The following is a 24031-nucleotide window of genomic DNA, read 5'->3' on the forward strand; positions in this document are numbered from 1 at the left end:
CCGCAGCATGTGGGATCTTCCCGGACCAGGGCTCGAACCCGTGTCCCCTGCATTGGCAGGCGGATTCTTAACCACTGCGCCACCAGGGAAGCCCAGACTTTTGACATTTAAAATCAGAGGAGAAATCTGTTTTTGGATTATGTTTCTGGAAACACTGACATTCACTCAGGATCTGAGGAAGAGGAAGACTTTGGAAGAGTAGAAAAAACTGATCCTGGGACTCAAAGATGCAAATCTTCATTTCTACTTGATTACAGATGACTCTGAGTGAATCATATCACTTCTCTAGGCCTGAATTTCTTCGTCTATAAATGAAAGGATTTGAACGAACTATTCTTAGTTCTTTCTATATAGCACATTCTACCATTCCATGACTCAACATTCAACTGAATTTCCAGTAATAATAAACATTTATTGATAAACATAGATTTCCTGCCCTCACTTTGTTCCTTTTTGGGAACATATACTATCTCACAGTATCACAGGACATTTGTTTTTTTGCCTGATGTGAAGGCCCAGAGGAGAAACATGGCCTGAAATCCCACAGCCTGTTTCGTAGTGGGTTCTGTAACTTCCAGCTCAATGTTCTTTCCCACTCCATCTGCCTCCATTATAAGAAGGGAATTACGTGCTTCCCCTTCCTCCTACCAGCAAAGAGGAATAGAAGGCAGAGGCTAGTGGCATCCATTCAGTATGGCTTCTCTGAGTACCTTCTAAATACCGCCCCTCATAGGAGGCCTCTTTCAGGATGTAAGAGAAAAGGCAGTGTTTCTGTCTCTGAGTCCATAGCCAGACCAAGACACAAGACCTTATGACTAGATGAGACAACAGTTTATAGCAGTGTATGATTAGGGGCTGGTGAGGGTTATAGACAGTGGAGCTTTTGCCTGTGAGTAACAGATACTCAAATAGGTTGAGTAAGACATTTATTGTCTCAATCCACCCGAAGGTAGACAAGGCTGGAGGAAGAGCTCAACAACATTGTCAAGGACTCTTTCTTTTCATCCATCTATTCTGACTTCCTTGGTGTGCTGGCCTGCTTCCTCAGATTTTTGCCCTCATGGTTAAATATGGCTGTCACAGTCCAGGCATCACATCATTATACTACTGTCTCCAAAATCAATTCTCAGGAGGAAAAAATGGAGGTTTTTTTCCACTTTTTTTTAATGATGGAGGAAAATGTTTCCCAGAAGCCTCCAGCAGACTTGCTCTCAGCTCCCGTCGGCCAGGATCTAATCATCAGTTCCTGCCCAAACTGTAAGGAAAGATAGGAAAGTGATCCTCTGGAATTTTGAATCATTATGGTAAAAACTCTGCAACAAGAGAAAGAGGACAGGTGCAGGCAGGAACTGTCTGCTACAGTCCTCAAAGAAAAGACAGACAATGTGACCACCAGACTTGTCAGGAGAGGCAAAAAGACAGACATCAAGATTGGAAAGAATTTTAAAAGAATTGGAATACTATAAACTTTGGAGCAACCACTCAAAACAAAAGAGATATAGCTAATAAGCCAATAATGCAGATAAAATGGAATCCAAAAATAATCCCAATAAGTATAAGAAAAGAAGAAAAAAGGAATAAAGAACAGAATGGATAAATAGAAAACATATAGTAGACAAATCCCACAATATTGATAATTACATTAAATGTAAATTACCTAAACACTCCAAATAAAGGGTAAAAATTATTAGACTAGATTTTTTTAAAAAACCAACAATATGCTGTCTACAAGAAACCCACTTCAAATATAAAAATATTTATAGGTTAAAAGTAAAAGGATGGGGACTTCCCTGGTGGTGCAGTGGTTAAGAACCCTCCTGCAATGCAGGGTACACGGGTTTGATCCCTGGTCTGGGAAGATTCCACATGCCACAGAGCAACTAAGCCCGTGCACCACAACTGCTGAGCCTGCGCTCTAGAGCTCATGAGCCACAACTACTGAGCCCGTGTGCCACAACTACTGAAGCCCACGCGCCTAGAGCCCATGCTTCGCAGCAAGAGAAGCCACCACAATGAGAAGCCTGCACACGACAATGAAGAGTAGCCCCCTCTCGCCACAACTAGAGAAAGCCTACGTGCAGCAATGAAGACCCAAGACAGCCAAAAATAAATATAAATAATTAATTTTAAAAAAAATTTTAATATGCAAAAAAAAAAAGTAAAAGGATGGAAAAAGATGTACCAGTTAAACACTAAGCACTAATATCAAAGTATTCTTCAGAACAAGGAATATTACCAGAGAAAAAGAAAGTCAATTCCTCATGTTAAAAGGGTCAATTCATCAAGAAGACTTAACAATTTAAAATAGAGCTTCAAGATACATAAAGCAAATAATGCCAACTGAAAGACAAAGTTGGCAAATTGGCACATCCATAATTATAGTTGAAGATTTCAACATTCCTCTTTCAGTAATGAAATAACAAGCACACAGAAAATCAACAGGAACAGAGAAGTTGCCAAAGACAATACCAACCAGCTTGACATAAGTGACATTAAAAAAACACAATACCCCACAACTATAGACTACACAACTGTATATGGAACGTTCACCAAGACAGACCATGTGCTGGGCCATAAAAACATTTGTTCAGCAGTGGGCCCTCCAGTACTGGTACACGTCTCCTGGAACCTTGGAGGCATTCCTCAGCCTGGCACTCCTTGAACCAAGTAAACCGTTCAGAATGGAAAAAGATGAAAGACTGCTCTGAAGATCATTGGCATCAGTGTCTTTCCTAATGATAGTGTATCAAATCCAAATATTCAGAAGACATGTTTTGAGAAACCAAATGATGTCTAAGAAATACTGACATTCAAAAATGTTCCTTGATTCACTTAAAGTACATAAAGAGATAGGGTCTGAGTACTTGTAGTCAAGGTATTTCTGGTACACATTTTTTAAAAAAGCACTTTCTATCTGCTTCACATATTGGAAATATTATGTATGTGCTTTCCAATCTTATGAAGTGAAAAGCTGCTTTAACCATTGTTAGATAATACTAAATGAGAGATGAGGGAGACAAAATAATTTTTTTTTCAAATATTGTTATAGGTGTTCATGATGTGCTGAGCAATGAAAGACCTTCTGGTTATATGCAGGAGCACAAGCAATTAAATGGCTGGTCATCAGATGAAAATGACTGGAATGAAAAACTCTATCCAGTGTGGAAGAGGGGAGACTCGAGGTGGAAAAACTCTTGGAAAGGTAAATCAAAAGACTCAACCAAAACAACTGGAATTTCTTTTTTTTTTTAATTTCAAGTGTACAACATAGCGATTCAATTTTTTTAACTGAAGTATAGTTGATTTACAATGTTGTGTTAATTTCTGCTTACAGCAAAGTGATTCTGATAGATATATATATATGTATATGTTCATATATATATATATATGAAGACACACATTCTTTTTTTTAATATTCTTTTCCATTATGATTTATCTCAGGATATTGAATATAGTTCTATAGTTCCCTGTGCTATACAGTAGGACCTTGTTGTTTATCCATTCTATACATAACAGTTTGCATCTGCCGACCCCAAACTCCCAGTCCGTCCCTCCCCCACCTCTCCTCCCCCTTGGCAATAACAAGTCTGTTCTCTGTGTCTGTGAGTCTGTTTCTGTTTCGTAGATAGGTTCGTGTCATATTTTAAATTCCACATATAAGTGCTATCGTATGATATTTGTCTTTCTCTTTCTGACTTACTTCACTTAGTATGATAATCTCTAGGTCCATCCATGTTGCTGCAAATGGCATTATTTCATTCTTTTTTATGGCTGAGTAGTAATCTATTGTATATATGTACCACATCTTCTTTATCCATGCATCTGTTGATGGACATTTAGGTTGTTCCATGTGTTGGCTACTGTGAACAGTGCTGCTGTGAACACAGGGGTTCATGTATCTTTTTGAATTATAATTGTCTGGCTATATTCCCAGGAGTGGGATTGTTGGGTCATGTGGGAATTCTATTTTTAGTTTTTTGAGGAACTTCCATACTGTTTTCCATAGTAACTGTACCAATTTACATTCCCACTAACAGTGCAAGAGGGTTCCTTTTTCTCCACACCCTCTCCAACATTTATTATTTGTGGACTTTTTGTTGATGGCCATTCTGACTGGTGTGAGTTGATACCTCATTGTAGTTTTGATTTCCATTTCTCTAATAATTAGCAATATTGAGCATCTTTTCATGTTCCTATTGGCCATCTGTATGTCTTCTCTGGAGAAACGTCTATTTAGGTCTTCTGCCCATTTTCCGATTGGGTTGTTTGATTTTTTTTTTTTTTTCACACACACATACTGTATTTTATTTTTACAAGAGATAAATAGACTGACACCAAGCATTGTACATGGATGACCACAACAAAAGCAACAATGATTGCAATTACCAAACCTGAAACACACTCATACTATGTCATAATATTGACATTCAGTCCAGTAATCCTCCACAGGTTGTTTGATTTTTGTTGTGGAGTTGCATAAGCTGTTTGTATATTTTGGAAATTAATCCCTTGTCAGTCACATTGTTTGCAAATATTTTCTCCCATTCCGCAGGTTGTCTTCTAATTTATGGTTTCCTTTGCTGTGCAAAAGCTTGTAAGTTTGATTAGGTCCCATCTGCCAAACAGCTGTAATTTCTTATTTCAGTTAGCCTTGTAGATTGTAGACTCTGAGATCACAGGGATCCTGGTGCTTCCATGAATGACAGTACTCTAGTTACCAAGTGGGAGGCACCTGGATTTGGCAATCTGTCCTTTATCTCAACAATATCACTTTCTAAATTCCTCTCCCCCACCACACACACAGTAAAATCGCCTTAGAAATTTACAGTTGGTGCCTCTTGGAAGATTTTGAAGAGCAAACAGGTTTGGCCTCAAACTTAAGTAACTGATGTGGGAATGGTCATCTTCAGACGTTCTGAGACTCCAGGGCACTTTGGCCATCTCAAAAGTGTGGTTTGTCAGAAAGTTAATATCTTTCTGTTCATATCAAAAACCAATGAATCCTTCAGTCATTGGTTTTGAAATTAAAAATTGCAAACCTTTAATACCTGTCTCCTCAATCCAATTAAATAAATTTTTAATTATTTTAAGTAAATGTTCTTTCTGTGGTTAGAGAATTCTTCAATTGGTCTGACTTTTTAAGTTTGTCTTCTGGAATGTTGTACTCTGACAGCAAAAGTTAAGAATCCTGCAAATAGTTTGTAAAGAGGCATAAGGATCCTCTGGTTCTTATTTGTAGATTTAACTTTACTTTTATTTGTTTATCAGTGAAAGGGAAAACAGGTGTTTGATTGAGCTCCACTTTTCTATGCCCTAGGAGGCCGTGTGCAGGCGCTTCTGACCAGTGATGCACCAGCACTGGTGGGCTCAACTATAACATTCGCAGTGAACCTGGTATTCTCCAGATGCCAACAGGAAGATGCCAGTGGCAACATAGTCTATGAGAACAACTGCAGAAATGGTAAGGAATGTTAGTCACATCACAGGAACACGCTAGTTCTCCTAACTACTGGAGACCCTCCTCATAAACCTTAATGCTCACAGGTACTTCTGTAAATGCAAGATGCTGCAGTTGTCCCTTGTCACCGCCTCCTCAAGTTGGATGACAGGGGATGTGAATATGTCCCTCCATCAACATCAGCCAAACCCATTTCGGCCAACTGGTGTCTCTCCGCTACTTGAAACTCTCCTCAAATCTACATTGTCAGGCTTGGCCTTTTTTTTTTGGCTGCCCTTTGCTGCATGTGGGATCTTAGTTCCCCGACCAGGCATTGAACCCATGCCCCATCCCCCTGCATTGGGAGCTCGGAGTCTTAACCACTGGACCGCCAGGGAAGTCCCTAGGCTTGGCCTTTTCTTAGTGTCCAGTTGATTGGACAGAGAATACCTTGTTGATTCTCAGATTTTGGTTTTATTACTTGGAATTCTTCTGGCTACTCAAAGAATAGTCAATTTGACAGATCTTTGTTAATCAGATAGGTTTCTGCTCACAAGAATTCCTTAAGCTGTGTGCCTAGCACAAATGCTAAGATGTGCCTATTTTGGTTTTGCTTTGCTCTTAGTTAAAGCAGATAAGCTCTTTGCCCATGTTAAAGAGCACAAATGATTACAAATACATCAAGGGGGACTATCTTGTTAGAACTGTACAACCGTAACAACTCAGGTAATTACTGAGATTCCTCAGTCAGTAACAAGGCTAATAAGTGCAGGTATGATCTGATTTTATTACTTAGAACTTCTATGAAACAGTCGATGTGTTTATTTCTTATTAATTCATCATCTTCCTATGAAGAAAACAATAAATTTTGTGTAGAAAGAGTTTGATAATTAATAAGTGTTGTTTATAATCGTCTGTAGCATTTTTCTTTCTTTCTAAAAAAGTTAATTCTTATGAATGTTTCAAATGACAATCTAGCCCTCTGAGCACTTTTATATGAAAGAGTCCTTGTGACTTATGAAAAGTTATATAAAGTATATATCACCACTAGAAGAAACTAGAATTTTTGAAGAAATGACTAATTCCAGTTGTAGGACAGGGAAAGTACCACGTGAACCAGGGACATCTTGTTGTGCCAGAAAACAAGGGAGTAATGGGGACATGTCACAGGGACACAGAAGGCAGCTTGAGGGGCTCCTACTGGCCATGTTTGGGACAATTTAAGAATAAAAAAAATAATGGCTGTAGTAGATTGATAAATAAAAAGGCTCTTCATAAATGTCAGTGACATAAAAAAAACAAGAGGGTGAGGGGATTGTTCTAGATGAAAAGATATTGATCATGACTTGTTTAGAATGGAAAACTGATGTTTTCCAAAACATACAGAAAAGTAGAAAGCAGGTACTTAGAGATTCAACAAATTTAACATTTTTTTCCTGTTTCAGTCTATCTATCTATCTACCTATCTAGGTATCTATCATCTATCTATCTATATTTCTATGTATATTTCTTTTTTTTTCTGAATCATTTGAAGAAACAAAATAGCCAAATGTATGATGTGACCCTTGACTAGACTGTGGTAGGCGTGGTGATGACGTGGTTAGGTAGGAGAATGTCCTTATTCTTCGGAGATGTGTGCTGAAGTCTCTAGGAGAGGAGAGTCATGATGTCAAATGAGTCAGGGAAAAAAAGCTACAGACAGAGAGAGTGTATCAAAGTAAAAAGATACAGCATCCCTCAGTTTGGTTTGAATATTCTTGTGATTTGGAGACCCAATATGAAGATAAACATATTAAGTGATAGCTCTAAATTTCCTGAAAAATTGCTTTATATAAAACTCATTGAGGCCTTCCGTGGTGGCACAGTGGTTAAGAATCTGCCTGTGAAGGCAGGGGACACAGGTTCGTGCCCTGGTCCGGGAAGATCCCACATGCTGCGGAGCAACTAAGGCCGTCCGCCACAACTACGGAGCCTGCACGCCACAGGTACTGAAGACCATGCACCTAGCGCCCATGCTCCGCAACAAAAGAAGCCATGGCAATGAGAAGCCCGCGCACCACAACAAGAGTGGCCTCCACTCACCGCAACTAGAGAAAGCCCGTGTGCAGCAATGAAGACCCAAGGCAGCCAAAAATAAATAAATAAAATAAATTTATTAAAAAAAAAAAAACTCATTGAAACATAACATGTAGGCAGAAAAATGCACAGGTTGTAAAGGTACCATTAGATGAATTCTGAATATTAGGGTTTTAGTTGCCCAACCATATTTAAACGAGTTATGAAAAAATATGAAAATGTGTTGAATTCAATGAAGAGCATTGAGCGTTCTGAGTCAGTCATGGCGTGTTCCTTTCTCTCTTTAGATACTGGTCCATCTCCTGACCCGTATGTTTACAACTGGACGGCATGGACAGAGGACAGTGACTGGGGAAATGGCACCAGACACGGCCATCACGGGAAGCCTTTCCCGCACCCCCCGAAATGGAATTTCGTCTATGTGTTCCACACACTGGGTTGGACTTTGACAAACCCCCTTAGCTTCTTCTTTACCTTTCCTTCAAATTTTAAATTTTTTCTCTTTCCGTATTCTATAACTGAGAATTACAACACTGGGAGTTTAGCAACAGTTACTCTTTTAACTTTCCTTAGCTGGAGTGGAGGGTGAGGGATAAAAGTTAAATCCGGGTTAGCCTTGCCATATCTCCAGGACATCAAATAATTAAAAGGAGAAAAAGACAGGTTCAGCTTTCTTTTTTTAAAACAAAGCTACTCAGGGACTTCCCTGGTGGTCCAGTGACTAAGCCTCCGCGCTAACAATGCAGGGGGCCCGGGTTCGATCCCTGGTCAGGGAACTACGATCCCACATGCCGCAACTAAGAGTTCGCATGCCGCAAGTAAAAATCCCGTGTGCCGCAACAAAGATCCTGCACACAGCAACAAAGATTCCGAGTGCTGCAACTAAGACCCAGCACAGCCAGATAAAAAAATAAATATTTTAAAACGAAGCTACTCAATTTTTTTCCGTCTAAAACAGTAATATGAAAAATAATATTTATTTATTTGAACCGCACACGGATGGGCATTTGTTGATTTATTGTTTAATTTTTTTAATGTTTTTAAAAGAATTTTAAGAATTTAACTTATGCTCTTTGTAGGAAATTTGGAACATGCAGAAACACACAAATGAAAAATCAGTCATCATAATTCATACCAGAGATTATCATTGTTAACATGATGGTGTTTTCTCTACTAGTATTTCTTTCTTTCTTTTTTCTTAGTATTTTTTGATTAAGATCATAAAATATATACATTTTGATCAGTATCATGAGCATTGGCTAAAATTCTTGCACAGCTTGTGGGATCTTAGTTCCCTGACCAGGTATCAAACCCAGGCCCCAGCAGTGAAAGCACCGAGTCCTAACCACTGGACCGCATGGGAGTTCTCTAAACTTTTTTATATATGTTATTTTAATGACCGCATAATATTCTATTGAGTAAAAGTAAAATAATCTAACTACTCTTCTTCTTTGACATAGCCTACCCTCTTTTTATTTTTTTTTAACCACAAATGGTATCCACTTTGCTTTACTATTAGTGAAGTGATTTTTTTTTTTTAAGGAGGACTAAATTTAGGTTATTATTAGCAAAGCTGCTAAATTCTTAGTTAAAAATCTTACCAGGTGCCACCTGGCTCTGAGTATTTCAAATCTGCTACCAATCATGCAGACTCCAAATTTCTAAATGTTTGGTCTGTCTTCATGAATTACAAACAGCTTCTCTTTCTTCAATTAACTTATTTATAAATCAAAATAACATATTAATAATACATGGTCCAGTTGAACAGAGTACAAAATATATAACAAACGCTATGCTTGTCTATTTAAATCAGCTGATTTAAAGCCGACTTTTTTCAGTCCCTTCATGGCCCTGTCAGTGAATTCCCCAAGTGTCATGATTTCTTTGACCTGACAGTTTGCATGGAGTCACTTAGGCTCACTAACACTCCAGATTCTGTTTCGCCTAGTTAACGTCCATTAACTTAACTAGTTAAGATGTCTTTATTTAACATCAGTTTCCAGCCCAGAAACCGCTGTTTTCCTAACAAGACGGTTTTGAATTTCCATCTTCTGCTGAGGTCTCAGAGTTAACTAATATTTTTCCTCAGCTAAGCGCTGCCTCTGTGCTCGGTGCCAGAACTAACATTTCCTCACGTATCACTAATTCCAAGAGACACCTCTTCCCCCTATAACCTCTAACAGAACTGCCTCTGCATTTCAAGGTAAAGGGGGATCGCAAGCCTTTCCTGACACTTTGTTATTTTTTGGGCTGCAACTCGCGCCGTGTGAGACCTTACTTCCCCGACCAGGGATTGAACCCGTGGCCCCTACAGTGGAAGCACAGAGTCTTAACCACTGGACCGCCAGGGAAGGCCTCCCTTTCCTGACACCTCTGACCATGTGATGAACATGGTCTTTAAACATCCCCATCTCACAAGCATCCATCTTACAATACTTGTTGTTTCAATGACACACCTGTGCCAGGTGCCTCAAAAGGATTAGAAAAATCCTTGAGCCCTGAAGGAGAGGAATTACTTTCACTAGCTAGCCAGTGGCAGTTAGATTTAGGTTAGAGTGGGAGAAAGAAAAAGAAGGACTCAAGGGCCCTAGAAATGTTAATGGAACTACTCCGTTCCTTTTTATACCCACCATACCCTGTTTCTTTTTCATTACTTACTGCATTTTTATATACAAATACTACTAGAAGGTAGAGGATTCTAGTTCCCTAAAAGAAAAAAAAAAGTTGCTTAACAATATAGCTGAACTACTAATATTGTTACAAAAATAAGGTAGATTTTTGGATATATTTTTAACTCCCTTGGACACCTACATTAAAGGTATTTTCTGTGGGAAACATATGTATTTCAAGTGCCAGATCACTTCCTTCTAAAAATTATTTATTTGTAAACTAAGGACTAATGGCATTATCCCACTAAACAGCTCTTTTCATTTTAATCAACTATATACAATTACATTTGTTTGTGAGATTGTTTTGTAAGGTTTTATATAAAAATGAGCACTGCCTTCTTTTCTGAAGGAGCCAGGACTGCATTCCCATCCTGTTTTTCCTTTCCCAGAACTATCTCTAAATTGCAGTTGTTATGCTTTAAGAAACATCAACTTTCTATAATGATCATATAATGTGGCCAATAACTAAACATTTCCATCCTCTCAAAGGTCAGTATTTCCGGAAACTGGGACAGTGTTCAGTGAGAGTTTCTATAAACACAGCCAATGTGACTCTTGGCCCTCAAATCATGGAAGTAACTGTCTATAGAAGACAGCGACGGGCATACGTTCCCATAGCAAAAGTGAAAGATGTGTATGTGGTAACAGGTGAGTGGAATGATCTCTAAATTAACTGAGCATGAGGCATTTAGTTCTGGTGATGTTAGTGGGTTAGAAAGAATTAGAGCCGAGTATTCTGGGTTAGGTTAAATGTCATCTGGACTCCTTCTCAACCTTATATATTTAATAACATATTCCATCTATGTTTTCCAGAATAACCTGGGAAAACTCTAGGAAACTTGTATAAGAAAAGGGAAAATGATGCTGAATTATCCCTAATTTTAATTTCTAAACTAAAAACAAAGTCATCCACTTAAAGTCAAGCAATGGTGACTTTCTTTCTTCCTTTTCTTTCTTTCTTTTTTTTTTGATATATCTTTTAGATCAGATTCCTGTATTTGTGACTATGTCCCAGAAGAACAATCGAAATTCATCTGATGAAACCTTCCTCAAGGACCTCCCCATTACGTTTGATGTCCTGATTCATGATCCCAGCCACTTCCTCAATGAGTCTGCCATTTTCTACAAGTGGAACTTTGGGGATAATACTGGTCTGTTTGTTTCCAACAATCACACTTTGAACCACACCTATGTTCTCAATGGAACCTTCAGCCTCAACCTCACTGTGCAAGCTACAGTGCCTGGACCTTGTCCTTCACCTTCACCCAGACCTCCAAAAACCACCCCTTCTTTGGGTAAGCGTTTTCCAGGTCATTTTTGTTGTCAGGGTTCCTTAACAGCTAGAAAAAAATTCATGTGGGTTGTATAATTAGATCCTTAGTTAAAGAGATTGTGTAAAGACTCTACAATGATTCCATTTTCTACCTGTTGATTTCCTTTAGCTACTTGATCACTATTTTTAGTTGTTAGAGTATGGAAGAAAGGAGAATGTGTTTAAAGTCACTTGGTGACTCGTATACAGCTCCTTGACCTTCCTAATTCTCACTGGCCCTTGTTACGTGTACGGATGCTTTCCCCCTTCTAGCCTGTCACATTTCTGTTTGCCTGCCTTTTTTTTTTTAGTTAAGAAACATTGACCCCTTGTAAACATTCAGGCCATCCCACTGTCCTTCCTCCCCCTCCCACATTTCCTTCCCATTTCCATTCTCCTCCCCACCATGCCCACATCCACCCCACGTCCCATGAAAACTCAGCCACCCTTAAATGTAGCTTACAGATAGGCTCGAAAAAGAATGCACCTTGAGAATAGTTCTTGGCTGGCAGGCTGGAAAGATTCCAGACACTAAAATTATTCTAGATATAAGGCATGATTACTTAAATCCCACCTTCTAATAATAGTATATGAGGTCATTCAAGAAGTTCCTAAGAGTTTACTTTGTGAAGCATTAGCTTCCATCTGATTCTACACCCTACCCCACACCATTACCATCCTTCCCCCCCCTCAGCCATGAGTACATTTTACCATCCCGGCATCCCGGGGATGGTAATAGACTGACATCCTCTCACTGGACACTAGAGGGCACCATCACCAAGTCCGGACAGAACACTCGATGATGATGTCCAGACTTGTTGCAATTGGTTTTTTTACCCAAACCTGTTAGATATAAATAATAAACTGTTATTAATAAGCGTGTTATTAATAAAAAATATCTTGCTAAGTCAAGCATATCTAAAGCAAGACACTATAAGTTATTACCGATTTTGCTTAATTCTTTCTTGGAATGTTTTAAATTATAAAATTAATGCATGTCCCTTAATAAAAATTCAAATACAGAAATTTCAAATAAAAGTGAAAGTTCCTCTTCATGCTCTCCTCCCGAGAGTTAAACCCTGTTAAGGGTTGGTAGTGTTTCTTTCCAGATCTTTTTCTGTATATTTACAAACATATTCTATAAATACATATAGGATTTGTGGTTTTGATTTTTAGGTAGATGGGTTCATGAAATATGTATTCCACAGTTTACCTTTTTTCATTTAACAAACATCATAGACATCTTCCCATTATCAGTACATGTAAGTCTAACTCACTTTATTCAGTGGCTTATTTATTTAACCATTCTCTTACTGGTAGATGATTCAGTTAATCCTAATACCAGTTGTAAATATAACTGCATTGAACAACTCGAAACATATAGCTTTGTTCTGGTATTTCTGTAGGAGAGTCAATTTATTTATCTACAAGAATTGGTCTTCCTTACAAATAAGCAGACCAGGTGTAAAATTCAAAATAAATTACAAGTGCTTGTTACATCTGTCTAGAAATTCCTGAATGGTAAAAGTCTTAATGTTAGGTTATTTAATGTTAGTCTATCTTGAATTGCATTTTTATAAAGCTAGCTTATTTTTCTTAGAACATATTTGTATCATAACATGCAAAAAAATATATTTTAAGTCAGTGAAAGAGTATTTTAAATTTGTTATTATTTTCTATAGGTCAGACCATAAGATATAAGGTAGCAGTTGGTTAAATTTGTTGAATTTGTTAAATTTCATAGTGAAAGGAAGCTGCCTGGCTTTATCTAAAGGTGTTAGATCAACCATAATCAACCCCAAAATGCCTTAAAGCAGCTGTGAGACTTAGGGAATGGAGGGATGGGACCCAAGGTGATGATAGGAGTCAGCCCATGACTTGAGAAAGGGGTTAGGGTACTTGTCCTCTGGAAGAGAGAACATTTTCAGCTATGCAGAGCATATTAACAGGCTTGGATTACTGAGCACTGGATTATTATTTGACCAAAAATTATATTGTCTCTGCTATAGTAAGTGGCTTCAAAATAAGTACAGCTATTAAATAGAAACCAAATGCAACCACAGGAGTGAGACAGAAGCAGAGCTGAAGTGGTGATTCAGGAAGATAATTACATTTAGGGCAGACAGGTATGCACTAGTTTTAAGCCACAGAATTCTCCTCCCTTAGCTAACCATGCCATTGATCATTTCTGTGTACAAATCTAAAAAGAAAAACCTTTGTAAGACTGATGCTAATCAGTGTAATATTATATATAATATGTATATATCATATATATATCATATCATGTAGAACTTTTCAACTTTCCCAAAGAATCAAAGGATCTCACACCATTCTCTGAGTAACATGGACATAAATAGTGAATTAAGTAGGACGCTTACCTTCTTCCCCATCTGTCTATTAAGGTGTTAGTTATTCTCCATTAGCCCTTTAATCATACCTTGACTTTATATGTATAGATATAGATTTGACATTGTACATACATCTGCAAAACTCCACATGCATTATGATAAGCATTCTACCAAAGGTAAAATCATGGACATTTATTAGTCATTTTTTATGAGAAGTTTTATTTTAAAAGATGGCAGGGTCATGATTCCATGCTCTAACTTGACAGCTAAATTTCACCTGTCAAGACCTTCAAAAGGAGTTTTCTAGGGAAGAGCCAGCCATCTTTAATACCCTTCACAAACATACTTTTGCTTCGGAGCCCATCAGTTAAATCTCAGAATAGGATGAATGATTACCCTGTAACTTCCACAGGACCACCGTGAAACTCAGGGGACACAGCCAACCCTACCATAGCCAAGCCTGCTGATAAACCACTGCATCTGAATCTGGCATGGCATCAGAACCTTTCTGGGTTTTACCCAAACAACATTTCCCAAAGTGTGTGCCGTGGGGCACTAGTTTCCAGAGATGCTCTGAGAACTGCTCTGCGAAGGTCCCTCTGAGCAAAGGAGCATGACAGGCACATTCATTCACCCACTAGAGGCTCCGAGGAGCCCTGGAGAAGTCTCCCAATTGGCTTCATACTTACATATCCCTATGTTAGAGATGCAGCTCTTATGAAGCTTTGATTCCCCCCAAACTGGGTCCATTTTCATGCCTTTGGAAATTTGAGACAGTAAGGTTGTATTCTCAGTATTATATTTTCTTTCCAGTCTTTTTATCTTGTTAATGGAACACCAACACCTTAATTAGAGCTTTTTAAATTGTAACTAATAGAGCATTAAATTCTTTGCTCTAATCACACTCAAAGGGTTATTTTTCAACAGCATCTTGTATTCACTCCTTTCCTTCCCCACACCTCGGCTCATCATAGTGACTGTATGACTTCTAGAATGTAAACTTAGGATCTATGAGACATTCAAACAGGGAAGGAATTGCCTTTTTCCATGTTGTTTCCTTCTTATCATTTAAAATTATCCACCTTAACATTTAAAATTACATATCTTATTACATATATATGTAATAGCACATCTAAATCTACATAGATGTAGAGAAGTACACATTGGGATAAGGAAACGCATATTTATTAAGTACTTCCTATGTGGCAGACATGAGAAGCAAGTTTTATATACCTTATTTTATTTAAGTTTTATAGTTCAACTCTAGTAGGTCAGTAAGTATTGTCCCTATTTTACAGATGAGCAAATTGAGGAAGGAGAGGTTAAATGACATGCCCGTGGCCTCAAACAACTCAAAACAAGGGACCTAGAATTTGAGCCCAGAATACCTTCCTCCAAAATTACAGTATAATTTTATCTGTTGTGACCTGCTTTATTTCATCATGATTGTTGTATTACACATTTTAATATGGCTTCCACCTTTCATTTGCTATTTGTGCTTGAACAAGATAGGGGATTGTGTTTACTCACATAATTTAACAATTTTATAATGCCGTATAGCTCTCACATCTATATGAATTGTCATACATTTAGTTCAAATTTCTGCAGCAATTTAATAGTATAGAATTCTTGATGTTTTTCTAAAGAGCAAGTAGACAAATGTTTAGATCTTTGGTAATATCATGTACATCTTTTACATTCTCAGCAACTACCCTAAAATCTTGTTATTCAGACTCTCCAGTACCTGCTGGTGACAATGCCCTGGAGCCGAGGGAGATTCCTGATAAAAACTGCTATATTAACAGATACGGCTACTTTAAAGCCACCATCACAATTGTAGGTAAGACCGTGGAGGAAAGATGTTAGAATCCACCTTGGGTCACCCACTCCCTTACCTGACTCTGGAGGGGTGAGGATGGGGAGCAAGGGCACCCACTCTCTGTCCAAGGTGGTACCACATGTGCACAAGCAAAGAGTCCACTAGTTTCTAGATTTCCGCCTGCCTTCCCGGCCTTCCTTAGACATCCTGGTGGAAGTGAGCCCTCTGTGAGGCCCACAGAGCAATGAGCCTGCCAGGGGACCTGGACCTCCGACCCTGTGCAGCTCAGAAACCTGAATGAATGTGGCCTGAAGGAAGGCCAGTTGCAAATTCTCACAGCTCCCACTTTCTTCCCTGGGTAATTTCACAAAGTCACACCTCCTGTGTGTAAGTAAGAGGGTTGAACAGGGCCACCACACCGGGCTGTGCGCTTGGGGCGCTGCTCACAGGTGCGCAACAGAGGAGACGGCTGGGGCTAAAACCCACCTGGTGGTCCAGGGGCTACGACTCCGCCTTCTGATGCAGGGGGTGCGGGTTCGATCCCTGGTCGGGGAGCTAGGATCCCACATGTCTCGCAGCCAAAAAGCCAAAAACATAAAACGAGCAATATTGTAACAAATTCAATGAAGACTTTAAAAATGGTCCACATTAAAAACAAACAAACAAACAAATCTAAATAAATAAACCCCAAGCTGTGCCTACTGGGGCTGAGCCACTGGGGCAAGAGAGACAGCGGCCGAGGCCTGAGCCTGGGCCTGCCCCCCTTCAAGGTCATCTTTCCCGGAAACACCTCCTCGAGTGGGTGCCGCCTCCTGACACACACACAGGCTCCAGGACTAAAGATCGAGTTTGGGCTAAAGAGCTGTTCAGTTTGACTTTGAAAATGCTGCCTGGACATGTACCCAAAGCTCTGGGGTAGATTCCCGGGTCTGGGGTGGTGAGAAGCTGAGTCCGTTCTGCTTTGCCTTCTGATTTGTTAAGAAGTGGTTTGGTTTGGTTTGCGTTGTATCTTGATGTGTTTTTCTGCGGGGCATTGTTCCATCAGAGGGAATTCTAGAGGTTAACATCATCCAGGTGACAGCTGTCCTGATGCCCGTGCCACAGCCTGACAACCCCCTGGTGGATTTCGTCGTGACCTGCCAAGGGAGGTGAGTACATTATCTCCAAGAAGGGGGCCAAGTGAGGACCCCAGGCTGAACAAAGGCCTTCATACCCCTCTCCCCTTTAAAGTTGATTTGGATTCTAGCTCCTCAGCAAGCCAGGATGAGGAAGGACCCTCCCAGGTGCTCTCAAGCGTGCACTTGCTTTGCTAGAGTTGAGCAATGCTCATCACCTTTAACTGTTGAAGAAGAATTACTGATTGAACACTTACTGTGTCCTTCACATTTTACTTCTGTTTTCATGTCAAATCCTCACACAATCGTATGAGTCTGCTCATTTACACCAGTGATAATAGTACCTCCCTAGGTGGCGGGTACCTGGCAGAGCAAGGTTCCCGGGTTGAGGTCTGGCTCAGAGCCTCTTGAGCTCCCTGAGGCTCCTCCGGAGTCAGGGGAGGCAATGTGGAAGCGCTGTGTCCTTGTGCTAAATAGTACCAATGCCTGATCATCCTGTCTCGCTTTAAAACTTACAGAGCTCTTTCTAATGCATTATATAATTTGACTTCCTAATGTTTGGTTATAACTATAGAAAATAGACTGAATATAAATTAATTAATATATAAATACTATATCAATTAAGCCATTAAATATGTGAATGACTTACTAATTTACATATAAGTCAATCAAGTAATTAAAATGTATGTGTATGTGATATATAAATTAATCAAGAGAGTGGGCTGGTATAAAAATGAGGCCTTATTTGATTGAAAAGGATAGCTCCAGGGAATTGCCTGGTGGTCCAATGGTTAGGACTCTGCTCTTCCATTGCAGGGGGCACGGGTTCAATCCCTGGTCAGGGAACTAAGATCCCGCAAGCCGCGGGGTGCACCCAAAAAAAGGGGGGGGGATAACTCCAAAGCTCTCTGGATTGGGGAGAGAATGGGATGAGGATGACAGAAAGAGAGAAAACCCTGACTGAGGAGATGAAGCTGCTTCAGGAGGCCAGCGGCCAGGTGAGAAGAGAGCATGAACTCATCTAATTTCCCACGCCCTCATCAGGCCCAGCTTCAGAGCCTGGTCTCTCCATCCAGCAAGTCTACTCAGAAGTGAGACAGTGGCTAAGACAGTAACGCATGGTAGCCGAGTGGTTACAGGGACAGCTGTCAAACCTCTTTTATTCAAGTCCCAGCTCCACCTCTAACTGCTTTTTTAACCTGGGGCCAGAGATCTCCCCTCCCAGAGCTGGTTTGTCACCTGCTGCATTAGGATAATATTACTTTCCTCATCAGGTCGTTGAGAGGAATAGACAAGACTATATCACTTATCAGAAACTCAGTGCCTTGCACACAGTAGTTGCTGCATAAACTGCTCTGGTTGCTGCTGCTGTTGTTGTCATATCTCTTCAGGAGGCCACGCAGGGCCGACTGGCATTTAATACTACCTTTGCCTAACACCTAAGCCGTCTGCATCTTTGGGCATCTAGGGAGCCAAAAAGGAGAGGGAAGTTCCCAGCAGCCCCTTGCCTTGGGGGACATAATTTCTTCCTCCTCCAGCAAGAGGGGCTCATCTTCCTGAGGATACAAAAGAAACAGTGTCTCACACCCAGGCTTGTTTAAGAGTTAAGATCCCACATGCCGCGGAGCAACTAAGCCCGTGCGCCACAACTCCTGAGCCTGCGCTCTAGAGCCCGTGTGCCTAGAGCCCACGCCCCGCAACAAGAGAAGCCACCGCAATGAGAAGCCTGCGCACCACAAAGAAGAGTAGCTCCCGCTCGCCACAACGAGAGAAAGCCCGCACGCAGCAGTGAAGACCCAACGCAGCCAAAAATAAACAAATAATTTTAAAAAAATTTTTTTAAAGAGTAAGTTATATGTGACAATTTCATGTCATATGGTTTGGGTAAGAATAAGTAGGATTCCATTTTATAGAAATGTAGTGATTTTTCCTTCTACACTGATGTCACATTCCTCTCTGTCTCTCTCGGTGTCATTTGTGCCCTCAGCATCCCCACAGAGGTCTGTACCGTCGTCTCCGACCCCACCTGCCAGGTCACTCAGAACACAATCTGCAACCCTGTAGACATGGACCTGGGCGACATGTGCTTGCTGACAGTGAGAAGAGCCTTTGGTGGGTCTGGGACATACTGTATGAACCTCACTCTGGGTGATGATGCAAGCCTGGCCCTTACAAGCACCCTCGTCTCTATCCCTGGAAGAGGTAAGTTTTGTTTTATGGTTGTATGAACATTTCATATTGCAGATAAAGTGTGTGTCCAATACCAAAGCTACTCAAGGCTTCTCTCTCAATATTTACTTTTATTTCCATGTAAAATTCATTGAACTCTTGTTAACGTGGATTTGAGAAATGGCATTAAAAGCCAACAGCAAATCTACTTAGGGAAGGGATGAGAGAGAGAAACCCAATGAAATAATGGCCAGAGAAAAGCCTTTTGATGAAAAAAAATCAGCTGTGATCATGGACCAGTAATAATGGGATGTGGTCACTGCACGCTCAGATAGATTTGTAATTCAAGAGGGAAGTGCAAAGCCCAATATCAAAAAATAACAATGTTCTCCAATTAAGCTACAACAAAGGGGAGGCTGGTATCATGCTGTCATTGGAATCCACCTGGGCAAAGATGTGAAACCATGAAGAGAAATGAGAAACCAGGTGGTCTCCTGGTTCCCTTCTGACTTGCCATGTGCCCTCTCTTTCCCTTCCCAAATTCTACCAAGCATTACACTGAGGCAGAAACAAACCAATTTACCTAGTCCTTAAATGTTCACCAGAAAAACTACTCCTTGTCCCCTTAATGCTCAGAGAGGTAAAATGTTAGCAAAGTGGTTGAAGGAATTTCATTGAGAAATTCCCATTTACTGGTGGCTGCTAATTTTCCCCAACCCATAAGGACTCTACCTGGCGACCCTAACTGAATTTCACTTGTAACTGACTGTGTTGTAAGATACTGCTTTACCTCTTAGAGGAAGTGCTACATGGTGGGACGGAAGGCACAGATTAAATTGTGCACATATTACAGCATGTGTTTTGCTCCTTAATTTGAGTATTGTTGGGTACAACCTAACAACTAACTCACAAATAACTCTTTCGGTCGTGGAGTCTATCTTATAAGGTGAAATGTACTTAAACATATATTTACTCATTAACTATATAAAAGGCAGTTTTAACCTCATTGAAAGAAAAGCGTAAGTAATCATGCATATAATTATTTGCATGAGGGTTTATTGTTGGTGAGATCCAAGGTGGACATTAAAAAAAAGAAAAGAAAAGAATGCAAAGGTACGCTGCTTCCTCCCAGGGAGGGTGCATGGGGTCTGGGGTGCAGAAGTGGGGAGCCGGGCGGAAAGAGGCAGCCGGAGCCTCTGTATTCGAGTGAGTGTGGATCTTCTACACCATCACCTCCAGGAGCTACTGGGGTTGTTTTTCTTGTGCTGCTGCAGTTACTTTTAGAATTGCCTTTTAAAGTCCCAACCTATTCTGTGAAGCTTTCTCAGTTCTGGCAAACCACGGTTCTCTTACCTGGATTAGACGCTTGGATATTTGCTTCCCTTTAATCCTTCTTGTAGTGAGTGATAACTTTAGGTGTGACCTGAGCCATTTTTAAAATACAAAAAAGGAAGCTCAGAAAGAGAGATTTTAATCCAATGGGAATTGTAACTTGATGACTTGGGTTTCAAAGTCAGAATCTCAAAAGTCCATCATTGTTCAAAGGCAAACCCATTGACTTTTAGCTGAAATGACTTAATTATTGATTCAAGGAACATTCATGAAGCACGTGCAATGCTTTCAACAAATTTTCACTGGGCATCCACTCCATGTCTATCACAGCTCCAGGCACCAGGTAGCCAGTTCTAGATAGAGTGGGGACAAGGTGAGGAAGGTCCCAGCTTTTGTGAGCAGAATGAGACAATAAACAAATAAGATGATATTGTGAAGACAATGAAGGCATGGAGAGTGACAAGCATGGAAGAGAGGGCACAGAGGTTGGCTCTCTAGACTGGGAGGTTGGGAAAGTCCTGCCAATGCAGTGGCACCCGCTTGGTGAAGTGCCTTCTCTGAATGAGGAGAAGGGCCTCCTCCTCCTCCTCTGAGACCTGCATTTCAAGAATGAGCAGCCCATCTAGATCCTTATGCACCACAGGTAGGGTTTGGGTTTTATTCTGTATGTAAGAGGAACCACTGGAGAGGTTGAAGCATGATCTGATCAGTGCTTTTAGATGATCGTTCAGACTGCTGAGTGAAGCAAGGGTTACTGGAAAGTAGCAGTGGAAGCGAGTAGACAATGAAGGTGATTCCCTTAATCACCTCAGGGAAGAGGGCTGGTGGCTGGGACTGTGATGGCGGCAGAGAAGATGGAGAGAAAATAGACGAACTCCAGTTATACTCCGGTGGCAGAGACAAGACTAGTTGATTTGCTGGGTTCTGGGAGCACAGAGAAGACATACTCCCTGCTTTATGGCTCTTACAGTCTAGCAGGAGAGAAATTTGTGTAGAGAAGTAATTGCGGGCTTCCCTGGTGACGCAGTGGTTAAGAATCCGCCTGCCAATGCAGGGGACACGGGTTCGATCCCTAGTCTGGGAAGATCCCACATGCCGTGGAGCAACTAAGCCCGTGCACCACAACTACTGAGCCCGAGAGCCACAACTACTGAAGCCCGTGCACTTAGAGCCCATGCTCCGCAGCAAGAGAAGCCACCGCAATGAGCCCTCGCACCGCAATGAAGAGTAGCCCCTGCTCACCGCAACTAGAGAAAGCCCACGTGCAGCAATGAAGACCCAATGCAGCCAAAAATAAATAAATAAAATAAATAAATTCTTTTAAGAAAGTAATTGCAACACAGTGTGATGGAGGCAGAGGAAGAGAGATAAGGAGAGAAGTGACAAAGGAAGGCATGACCTGGTGCCCACATGCATGTCTGGAAGGTGTCCCAAAGGGGCAGACGCTGGAGATGAGTTGGGAGAAGGATGTTCCCGGCAGAGGGCGTGGAGATTTGAAAGAGCACGGGGAGGATGGATTTTTAGCACAGCTGGAAAGAAGGCAGTGGAAGATGAGGCCAGAGGAGTGTGCAGGGGGGATCATGAAGACCTTCACCGCGTGTGCGCAGCTGGGTCAGCTCAGACCCCATCAGGTATCTCCGGGACGTGACATCTGTCTCCTGAGCCCTTAACACGGTGTTCCAGACACGCTAACTCATTCTCTAAATGGAAGATAAGCTGCCCCCAAAGACTATGTATTATGTAATGGGAAAGATTACTGAAAGCGCAGAGAGAGCCATATATCTTCTGTTAGCTCTCTTCCTCATTGATTTAATTGCATTACAAGCAGCATGTCCTCGAGGTGGAAGTTGTCACTAATACGGTCTTGCTTTTGTTTTAAGACCCAGCCTCCCTTTTAAGAATGGCAAATGGTACCCTGGTCTTCGTTGGCTGCATGGCCATATTTGTCACTGTGATCGCCCTTTTGGTGTACAAGTAAGTTGCTGGTTCTAACACTTTAAATCACTAGAGTATATTGTCAAAAATAAATAGCATATTTCTGCACAAGTGGGCTGTTTTCCCTTTTTCGCTTTTAAACATTTTGTGTGTGGGAGGAAAATCTTCCACTGAATGACGAATACCAAACTAGCCTATTAATTTTGCTGTGTTTTTTTTTTTTAATCCCTAAAAATGCTACCAAGTGTCAGTCACTTTACCAAATTGTGTCAGCTTAATGTTTAACATATAATCTCAAGTTATAGTAAGCAGACACATTTCTTGCATGAAGAAGAGAAAATAAATACATTTTCATAAGACATCAGTGCCTTAAAAGCCATAAATTAAATAGAATTAACCATTCTGCACTTGGTATGTAAAAGACTGTAGAAAGCAACCTTTTCCAGCTGGAGATCTTTTTTTAATCTGTCCAACACATTGCTTTCAGAAAACACAAGGAATACAAACCAATAGAAAACAGCACTGGGATCGTGGTCAGAGGCAAAGGCCTGAATGTTTTCCTCAATTGTGCAAAGACGTTCTTCCCCGGATACCAGGAAAAAGATCCACTGCTCAAGAACCAACCGGGAATTCTTTAAGTCTTCTGCCTTACTTCTGACCAATAGCTCACTCTTCAGCGCCATTTATGTCAGCTATGCTAGAGTGGATGACGATTAACTTTTTAAAAAGGTGATTGTAAAATATATATTGTGGTTTAGGGAGGTCCAATTTTTATTATAGGTTAAATGACATTTTAGAGAGGTGGAGGGGAATTAAACTACACACAGCCTCACCCATGTTATATTAACTGATAAAACCAGTTAGCAGCGCTTTCTTTCGTGACGGTTTATGTTTCACTTATAATGTCTTAGGTGATTAGAAGGATAAATACACTGTATCCAGAGTAGCAGAGGAAGGTACTTTCGTCAGAGTCTGACCTAGGTTAACTGGAAGGAGAGGCTGGATGTGTTCTAGCTTTCCATATAACCATATGCATAAAACCAGCGTATTCCTGTTCTGAAGGTCATGTTCCAAGCTACCTGAATCCTATGTCAATGAACATGCATGACCTCCCAACAGAACACTAACAGGTAAGCCTTTAGTAGGCTGTGCATGCTTGTTATACTAAAAAAAAAAATACTAATCTAATAAATGATTGTGAATATGTTTGTGACCACCTGCCGAGCCCAAATGTGTAAAGGAACGGTACTCATTCATTCATTTTTCCCATGGACATTTATGTAGCACTTTCTGTATACCAGGCATGTTGCTAAGTACATGGCCCTGTACTCAGAGTGTTGACATTCTTGTGGATATATCTGAATTTCTGTACACTCTGGCACCATAGTTGAAAATTAGAGTTGAAATTATATATTACGATTTTCCAAAGAAGGAGGCCCCTGGTTTTCCTACTGGTTTCTCTATTCAAATGATACAGAAACTTAATCACCAAGGATTTTACTTTCATTTGTAACTGAAGCTACTATATGTCAGTCATGACATTCTTCTTCTCCTTCCTGGAAAATAAAGTATGAAAATAAAAAAAATAAAATAAAGCTCTTGGAATTATTTTTCTAATTTGTTGTTTGCCATTCAATTTCATTTAGAGTTTGTTTTTTTTTAGAAATTCACGTTCTTTTATTTATTTATTTATTTATTTATGACTGTGTTGGGTCTTCGTTTCTGTGCGAGGGCTTTCTCTAGTTGCGGCAAGTGGGGACCACTCTTCATCGCGGTGCGCGGGCCTCTCACCATCGCGGCCTCTCTTGTTGCGGAGCAC

General features: G+C 40.5%; 1 protein-coding gene across 2 annotated transcripts in view; it reads left to right on the top strand.

The window, feature by feature from the left end:
- GPNMB (glycoprotein nmb) overlaps nt 1-23828 on the top strand; it is a 28682-nt gene extending 4854 nt beyond the window's left edge. Inside the window, exons 2-11 of one of the 2 annotated variants that reach the window (XM_036864104.1) lie at nt 3050-3202; nt 5318-5461; nt 7801-7950; nt 10672-10830; nt 11166-11477; nt 15575-15682; nt 16707-16809; nt 18764-18978; nt 22158-22251; nt 22700-23828. In XM_036864104.1, the coding sequence (XP_036719999.1) occupies nt 3050-3202; nt 5318-5461; nt 7801-7950; nt 10672-10830; nt 11166-11477; nt 15575-15682; nt 16707-16809; nt 18764-18978; nt 22158-22251; nt 22700-22850 (1589 nt within the window). In that variant the 3' untranslated portion in view covers nt 22851-23828. The remainder of the gene's footprint in view (nt 1-3049; nt 3203-5317; nt 5462-7800; nt 7951-10671; nt 10831-11165; nt 11478-15574; nt 15683-16706; nt 16810-18763; nt 18979-22157; nt 22252-22699) is intronic. The other variant, XM_036864105.1, reaches the window with a different exon arrangement.
- The last annotated feature ends 203 nt before the right edge of the window (nt 23829-24031 follow it).

Source organism: Balaenoptera musculus, chromosome 9 (assembly GCF_009873245.2).
Source record: "Balaenoptera musculus isolate JJ_BM4_2016_0621 chromosome 9, mBalMus1.pri.v3, whole genome shotgun sequence".
Classification (NCBI taxonomy): Eukaryota; Metazoa; Chordata; class Mammalia; order Artiodactyla; family Balaenopteridae; genus Balaenoptera; species Balaenoptera musculus.